At 50.7% G+C, this 7982-nt stretch overlaps 2 protein-coding genes and 1 long non-coding RNA gene across 3 annotated transcripts; all 3 read left to right on the forward strand.

The window, feature by feature from the left end:
* On the forward strand, window positions 1-2026 carry LOC136719385 (zona pellucida sperm-binding protein 4). The gene is made up of 8 exons (XM_066697308.1): window positions 1-163; window positions 296-483; window positions 579-624; window positions 682-885; window positions 977-1166; window positions 1253-1400; window positions 1477-1555; window positions 1654-2026. Exons 1-8 carry the CDS (start codon window positions 1-3, stop codon window positions 1833-1835), a joined length of 1200 nt encoding a protein of 399 aa, XP_066553405.1. The 3' UTR covers window positions 1836-2026.
* A 2396-nt stretch (window positions 2027-4422) lies between these two features.
* Window positions 4423-5700, forward strand: LOC136719386 (zona pellucida sperm-binding protein 3). The gene is made up of 5 exons (XM_066697309.1): window positions 4423-4785; window positions 4879-4997; window positions 5072-5175; window positions 5268-5445; window positions 5544-5700. Exons 1-5 carry the CDS (start codon window positions 4423-4425, stop codon window positions 5698-5700), a joined length of 921 nt encoding a protein of 306 aa, XP_066553406.1.
* A 121-nt stretch (window positions 5701-5821) lies between these two features.
* LOC136719192 (uncharacterized) lies at window positions 5822-6548 on the forward strand. Its single transcript, XR_010805377.1, has 2 exons — window positions 5822-5903; window positions 5983-6548. It is a non-coding gene; the product is annotated as an uncharacterized LOC136719192 (long non-coding RNA).
* The last annotated feature ends 1434 nt before the right edge of the window (window positions 6549-7982 follow it).

Genomic DNA, 7982 nt, shown 5'->3' on the forward strand with positions numbered 1-7982 from the left:
ATGGACAGGTCTGGGATGAGCGTGCGGGTCTGGAGTCTTGTCTGTCTGCTGATGGCGGCTGCGGTGGACGTGTCTATAGCCCAGGGTCAGAACTGCTCGGTTAGTGACAACGAGAAAATGGCGTGTGGCGCCCCTGCAATCAGTAGAGCCGACTGTGAAGCGAGTAACTGCTGCTTTGATCAGAGGGGAAGACAGCCCTGTTATTACAGCAATGAGGGTGAGTGGTATGGGCAAAATCTCGTACAAACGGCTCCTGAGCGCATTGCTTTGCTAATCTTCTCCCCTCTCCCTCCAGTGACTGTGCAATGCACCACGGATGGTCAGTTTGTGGTTGTAGTACCCAGGAATGTGACCAGGCCTCCGCTGAGCCTTGACACCGTCAGCCTGCTGGGGGGTCAGGGCGCCCCCTGCAGCCCTGTTGGCACCACTGCTGGCTTTGCCTTGTTCCAGTTCCCAGTCAGTGCCTGTGGCAGCACACTGAAGGTGAGGAAGCGGTTCCCAGCTTTGGCCTGAGCATTGCAGCGCCTTGTGCTGATTGTCTTGGCTGTATAACGTGAGGGTCTGCTTCCCTCTTCCAGAGTGAGGGTGGCGATGTGGTGTACGAGAACACGATGTCCTCTAAACGTGATGTGCAGGAGGGGCCTGATGGCTCCATCACCAGGGACAGCTACTATGAGTAAGTGGGGCTCCCCAGTGGCCGTCTCCATGTGCCAGTACCCGACTGGGTCCAATGGCTGCCTGCTTCTCCTTCCAGGCTGACCTTCCTGTGCAAGTATTCGGGCAGTGAGCTTGTTCCTGTGGAGGCTGTAGTGTACACTGCAGCCCCGCCTCCTCCTTCAGTCGTGGCCCCTGGACCTCTCAGTGTGGAGCTCAGGATTGCAACGGGTACTGTGATGAGCCCTTGTACATGGCCATGCTATGTACTGGTTTCCAATGCATGCTGGCTTCCTAAAGCTCTCCGTCGTTCCTCCTGTAGAAGCTGTGTATGACGCCTACTACGGTGATGGGGACTACCCCGTGACCAAGGTCCTGCGGGATCCTGTGTATGTTGAGGTTCGCATCCTGAATAGGACCGACCCCAACATTGTCCTGACTCTGGAAGACTGCTGGGCAACTTCCACCCCCAGCCCGCTCGGCCAGCCCCAGTGGAGCCTGCTGGTTGCTGGGTAACTGGAGCCCTGTATCTCTTGCCGGCCAGCTTGTGTTGGTGGTTTAGGCAGACCTCTTGACCCATGTGTGGTGCTCTTTCCAGGTGTCCGTACAGAGATGACCAGTACCAGACCACCTTGGTTCCTGTGGCTGGCTCTTCAGGGCTGCCATACCCAACGCACTACAAGCGCTTCATCGTGCAGATGTTCACTTTTGTGGATGCTGGCTCCCAGCTCCCTCTGAAGGCGAAGGTAAGGGTCTATTGGCCAAGGAACGCCACATTCCCCATGGCGGCATTGTATTGTACTGCATCTCGTGCTCCCCCAGGTGTTCATCCACTGTAGTGCAGCAGTGTGCCAACCCAGTGCTACTGACCGCTGTGTCACTCCGTGCAACCAGAGAATGAGTGAGTGGCTCGGTTCCAGTGTGAGCTGGACTGGCATCTTTCCCTAAGGCTCCCCCAGTGGAGGGGCTGCTTCTGTAATGCTGCTCTTGTCCCTTCAGGGAGAGCTGTTGCCCCGGTGCAGAGGGCCTCCAGGGAGATGGCCGTGGTGTCCAGTGGGGAAGTGATCCTGACTGCCTCTGAGCTCCCTGCTGTGGACAGGAGGGCTTCTCCCAGTGAAGGTGAGGAGGGGAGCTTTGACACTCTGCTGGCGCTCAGCCCTCTCATGTCTGCACCCTTGTGAGCTGCCTGTCCCTCTCCCGTCTCCACAGTGCCCCAGGCTTTCGGCTATGGTGTGCTGACCGTGGCTGCCTTCACGGTGCTTGTGCTCTGTGCTGTGGTGCTGGCGGCTGTGTGGAGAGCCAGGCCCCACATGCGGGCATCCCAACTGTAACTGGAGCAGGTTTTTGAATAAAATGTGGACTGTGAAATGTCTGACTCGCTCCGTTTCTTCTTGCCTTGCAAAGATCCTTCAGCCGTGTGCTCCAGAGCCTGACTCCAGGCCCTCTGTTCAGTGGCTGCTCTTCCCTCTAGTAATGCACGCCAACCGGTGAGTAGTATTCGTGGCCCTACTGTGCCTTTTACAGGGGTGGCAACAAGTGGCCCCTCCTTGTGTCCGCTGCTCAGAATTCCCTTTCGTGTGTGAGGGGTTGCTGAGAGTATAGTCCTGAGGTGGATTAAACTTGGTCTTTTGCTTGATCTGTATTGATTGGCATGTTGCCCAGATCCAAAGAAGAAATCCCAATAAGCTTCCTGTATCCACACTGTAAAAAATCTCTGTAGTTTTGAAGGTTAATTAACTAACTGTAATAGTGAAGGTTGAAATATGTTTATTCTTTAATGACAAACTACCGTATAATCAGTGTTCACAACTGTAAAATAACATTTAACAGAATCTCCGTTAATTCTGACGGTTAAAATACAATGATAATGAATGTTGAAAACAGTGTCTTTTTTATTACTTGAATTTTAAACCACTGTAAACCATCGTGAAACTAGAATTTCACTCGGTTAGTGAAGGATAAAAGACTGTAAGTCTGGGGGGAGTCGAATAACCTAACCGCGGTGCAATTCAGATTGCTTTAAAACCCCTTACAATTCGACATTTGTTTCAATTTGGCACTGCGCTGTATTCTACTTTTCAAATGAGTCCGTGATCTACAATATGCGATGTGTTCTTTTTATACCTGCTGTATAATCCTGCACTTAAACTGCCTTGTATCTACAATACTTGAGACAGTGGTATCGGACGCTGATGTAACGGTCACATTATTTGTTCCAATTTGTTCTGCCCCGTAGGTGACTTGAACCCGTATTTGCTCTTCTACTGACTCCGTCTTTCTGAAGTTATTGAATAGTATTGCAGTTACTCCGGTTGGGTCTGAAGTGATCATATTTGAGCTTTTGTATAGCTTATAGGTTATACGTCTACATCGCCATGGATAACGCCTGCTAATACATGAATTCTTAAACTAATTTCATTTACTTTCATGACGAATATATTTATGAACCATTAAATATTGTAAATGTAGTCACGGTTGTGAAGGTGTAAACCGTAGGCTGAAGAGAAAGCCAGCAATGGGATGAACACACATGTTATATGTCCCGGAGAGAAGGTACAGAATTCTAGCAACTCGTAAAATGAAACACTGAAATGACGTAATGACACATTCTGACCAATCGTAATGAATATGAGGTCAAAACGCGTTGCATGCCCCCTTTCAATAATTGTGTACAGTTGCTGCCGCAATATTCAACGTGTCCGACTGATGAATTGACATGATTCGTGTGGAATCGTGAGATTATTCATCAATAAGGGACTAAACCGCAAAGAGCAATCAGCAACGCCTATATATTTTCTATTTCTTGAAATATTGTTTTGAGCAGATTGTAAAATGATGAATTGTATTGTACATTACAATGAATTGTATTGTAATGAAGTTGTATTTTCCACCAATCACGAGCTCTATGGATAATTCAATTAAAACCGCCATGAACGCTGTTGACAACCCATTTCCCAAGTTCAATCGAGCCAAATTCAAAGTAATTAAAGAATGTTAAGTTAGTGAAATAAAAAGGTGCAAACGAATGTTGAAGAAAACATATCAAATACAAAATGAAGTCAAGTGACTGTGTCACAGATACGGCAATCTGCAACCCGTGAATTACATCCCTGGCACAGTGTTGAGAAATCCTTGTGCACACTGTCATTGAATTGTAATAATGAGACTGCGTTTGTCTCGGATAATCCCAGTTCCCTAGTAAAGGCATGAAATGACATGCTTCGAGGTGTATTGCAAAATTCAATACAGCACCTGGTATTCTGTTGATAACTTGACTAATTGACATGATTCGCGTGGAATCGTGAGATTATTCATCAATAAGGGATTATTTAAAAAGACGACACGGCCACCTATCGCGGGGAGGAAAGCAGGTGGCAGGGTCCTAGTTCTACGAACTCACAGGCTACTATTATAATCATTAGCTGGAGTACTGGTAGTGGTACCAACAGCATTGAATTGAGTGTTGCTCATCTGCTCTCTGTAGCCTAAAAAATGAAGTCGGGACAGCACGAAACACGCTCACACAGCGGCAAAATCGGTTCCGTCGTCACTACTCGCTGCACCTGTGCAGGACGGGACGCACTGGGATCCGCGCTGGATCCGCGCCGCTGCTGTTGCAGCCCCACTTGTCGCCGAATTCCACGTGAAAATGTCGCGCTGTCTCCTCAGAGAGACACGCTGAGCGGGATCATCTCAGTGTATAAAAGGAGGCGGTGTGGGCTGGGTAAGCATCGCGAATCTGTGAGCTGTTCTTGTATTTTCGCCACAATGCTACGTACGAGGGCTTCTTGGTGTGGGCTGCTAGTGCTGTGTGTGTTCGCTGGGCTCTGCGACGCCGGCAGAGTTTCTAAGTGGGCGAGAGCCAAGCCTGCAGCCAGAGCCAAGCCTCCCGCCAGAGCCAAGGCCGTTGTGCGAGTGGATTCTTCTCTGTTCAAGCAGCAAGTCTCCCCCGTCGTGTGGGCACAGTGCGGGGACAGCGCGATCCAGGTGTCGGTGGAGAGAGACCTGTTCGGTACCGGCGAGCTGATCCAGGCTGCGGATATCCAGCTGGGAGGCTGTGCGCTCAGTGGGCAGAACGACACGGTCCTGGTCTTCCAGTCGGAGCTGCAGGGCTGTGGCAGCGCCCTGTCGGTAAGTAGGGGAGGGGGGAGAATACGGCTGTAGACTCGCACGGTGAATGGGTTAAACCATCCTGAGCTTAACCGTTGTGCCTTTCACTTGTAGATGACCGAAGACGAGCTGGTTTACAGCTTCTCCCTAAACTACCACCCGTCCCCGATTGCCAACACTGGCATCGTGAGAACCGACCCTGCTGTTGTCCACATCGAGTGTCACTACCTCCGGTGAGGACTCTGCTGCAGTACTGCTTCAGCCTAGCTGCTGTAGGATCGGTGTGTAATTGCTGTCTGCTCCATAGGCTCCACAATGTGAGCAGCGATGCCCTGCAGCCAACCTGGGTCCCATACACCTCCACCAAGTCTGCGGAGGATCTCCTGGACTTCTCCCTGCAGCTCATGACTGGTAGAGGCCAACCTAATGCAGCTCTAACCCTCCCGTGTACTGGAGTGCTGCTCTGCTCTGTAGAGGCCTCATGCTGCTCCCCGTCTCCGCAGATGACTGGAGCTCCCCTAGACCCTCCAACGTGTACTTCCTGGGGGACGTCCTGAACATCCAAGCCTCCGTCAACCAGGCCAGCCACGTGCCCCTGCGGCTGTTTGTGGACAGCTGTGTGGCCACCTTGACCTCTGACCCGACCTCTTCTCCCAGTTACACTTTCATTGGGAACTATGGGTGAGTGAGATCCCATAGCTAAGCATGGCCAGGGTGCTTGCAGGTGTTGGGTGTCGACTCCGAGCAGGGACTGATCATGGATTTCCTCCTGTCCCCAGTTGCCTGATTGATGCCAAGGTGACGGGCTCCAGTTCTCACTTCATGCCAAGACCTCAGGACGTCACTAAGCTGCAGATGGTGCTTGATGCCTTCAGGTTCCACAATGATGCCAACAGCTCTGTAAGTCTCCCAGCCACTCTGCCTCTGAGCTTTTGACTACTGCTTTTGCATCTTTGGCTTGGTTGGCCTCTGCTTTCTCAACTGTGTGGCTTCTTGGGCATTGAAGCAGCTCTCCCAGGGTGCACTAACTGTGCCAATGTCTGTTCTGCTCAGATCTACATGACCTGCCACCTGAAGGTGACTGCTGCTTCCCAGGCTGTGGACAACCTGGACAAGGCCTGCTACCCTGTGGGCAACAGGTAGAGGGGGAGGAGGGTGCTTGAGGCCCTTGGTGTCCTTCTCCGGGTCTCCGTCCTGATGGCTGTATCCCTATTGTAGCTGGAGCTCAGTGGATGGGAGCGATCAGGTCTGTAGCTGCTGTGACTCCAGCTGTAGCCCTGTCTCTAAATCCAGGTACTTTGGGAGGTACAGGAGGGACTTGGCTTTCAAGGAGGGTAAGGATCCTTTGCCTGGTTGTGCGTGTGGTACTGGGGTATAGTATGTGTGGCTGGATCCAAGCCTCTCCACCTTCCAGAATGGGAAGGTGATGCCACAGTGTTTGTGCGTGTGCTGGAGAAGCCGCAGGATGCCATCCCTCCAGTGGAGACGAATGCCCAGAGGTCTCCCCTGACTGCAGAGGACCGCAAAGAAGCAGGTACTGGGGCCTATTGAAATTGGAGCCAGAGGTTGCGGTCTCTTGCTGTAGTCTGGGTTTGACCTAAAGTGAGTGACCAGTGGGGTGGGCTTTCTTTGCAGGCATCTCTGCTGAGGTTGTGCTCCTGGCTGGTGTGGTGGCTGCTGTGGCTGTGGTGTGCATTGCTGTGCTGGGGACTGTGCTGTACAGGAGAGCAAGCTCACCCACAGCTTGACTGTTGTGTGAATGATCAATAAAGCTGAGAACAGACCATGCCCTGTGTCTTTCCTGTTTGCTCTCCAAGTTCAGCAGGATGGCAATCCATGGCCACTACAGCTGGTCTAAAACTGTCCTTTAGCTCGCAGTTGGCGTGTTGCTGCTTTCCAGGATCTCTGCAGCTTTTGTGCCTACAGCTAGTGATGCCGAAAATTAGGCCCTGGAGGGCTCGAAATCACGTGTTCAGAAAAAGATTCCCACTTTCAGAACATCGCACCACAGTGCCACGGGGCTGGCAGCCTACAGCTGATCGGAGGACACTGTATCGTAGAAACTGCAGGAGGAGAACGGGGTTACAAACGCTTACATCCGACACGAAGCTACCCGGTTAGATCAGATGTGTAGATCACGAATTATTGTTCGAAAAGCAGCTTTGCATGTTCATCTATTCAAAGCAAATGTGAATTAACCTATGAGGGATTAACTTCCTGTTCAACTAACGTCATTATCTCGAAGAGAAACCTGTGCATGCGTGCGCCATGCCCGTGGCCGTTTACATATTTTTCCATAGAAACGATCATCTGATGCCACTATGCAGTGTTGGGTCTGTTACATCGAATCTGAGGTTTGATTTGAGATGTATACATTCGTCACAGAGCGGGAATCCGAGCTAGGAGTGTGTACCTTTGCGTTTGCTGTATTTTGGGTCAACTGGAGGTGATCCCAGATCGGCTTGGGCTTTTTCTCCTATGCCGAAACGCCGCAAACCCTTTGAAACTAGTCGAAACAGAATGACGCAATGAAGATAAACTGACATTGTCATTTTGGTAGCGACTGCGGAGACGGTGGCGTATACAAAAATCGAATCCATGTATTTTGAACAAAAGCAGTGACTTTTTCGGGGTTCGGACCGCGTACGCCAGGCGCTCCTCTGAGCTGCAGGAGTTAACCGAGGAGCGTTAGGAGCACTGCGCGAAATAGCCGGATTTCTCGTGGACGAAAATGTAACTGTACAGACTTACGATGAGAGTGATTAGTTTGTAATGTGTTCCTATACCATACCGGTCACGACAGCAACAGGTGAGCGAGCATTCAGTGCGCTAAAACTACTCCAAACACATTTGTGCTCCGCTATGAAAGAAAAATGACTTTGATCTCAGGCACCTGCACATCAATAAGGATCTCAAACTCATTCATGGAGATGTTCATGAATTCGGCCGTCACAACAAGAGACTTGCATTCGCCTAGAAACGCCTACATCAGCGGCGGAAACCGCTTATTTCCAATGAAGGCGCACATTTCTAGCAGGTGCGCAGCATCTCGAGTCGGACAGCACTACCTAAAACTCATTCGCCACAGCCTCTCACACACTTGTGATTTGGAAATTATTTCAAAAGTTGAATATTGCGATTAGATCGCTGGAACTGATGGAGATTTGGTTGGTTTACAGTCTTAGTGGCAGAGGCTTGATTCTTAATGGGATTTTATA

The sequence above is a fragment of the Amia ocellicauda genome, chromosome 23, assembly GCF_036373705.1.
Source record: "Amia ocellicauda isolate fAmiCal2 chromosome 23, fAmiCal2.hap1, whole genome shotgun sequence".
NCBI classification, from domain to species: domain Eukaryota; kingdom Metazoa; phylum Chordata; class Actinopteri; order Amiiformes; family Amiidae; genus Amia; species Amia ocellicauda.

Coding starts and splice junctions, on each gene's coding strand:
- LOC136719385 (XM_066697308.1), top strand. CDS start 1: ATGGACAGGTCTGGGATGAGCGTGCGGGTCTGGAGTCTTGTCTGTCTG. Junction 625..681: donor GAACACGATGTCCTCTAAAC/GTGATGTGCAGG, acceptor ACTATGAGTAAG/TGGGGCTCCCCAGTGGCCGT. Junction 1,167..1,252: donor TGGAGCCTGCTGGTTGCTGG/GTAACTGGAGCC, acceptor TGCTCTTTCCAG/GTGTCCGTACAGAGATGACC.
- LOC136719386 (XM_066697309.1), top strand. CDS start 4,423: ATGCTACGTACGAGGGCTTCTTGGTGTGGGCTGCTAGTGCTGTGTGTG. Junction 4,786..4,878: donor GCTGTGGCAGCGCCCTGTCG/GTAAGTAGGGGA, acceptor TTTCACTTGTAG/ATGACCGAAGACGAGCTGGT. Junction 5,446..5,543: donor ACTTTCATTGGGAACTATGG/GTGAGTGAGATC, acceptor TCCTGTCCCCAG/TTGCCTGATTGATGCCAAGG.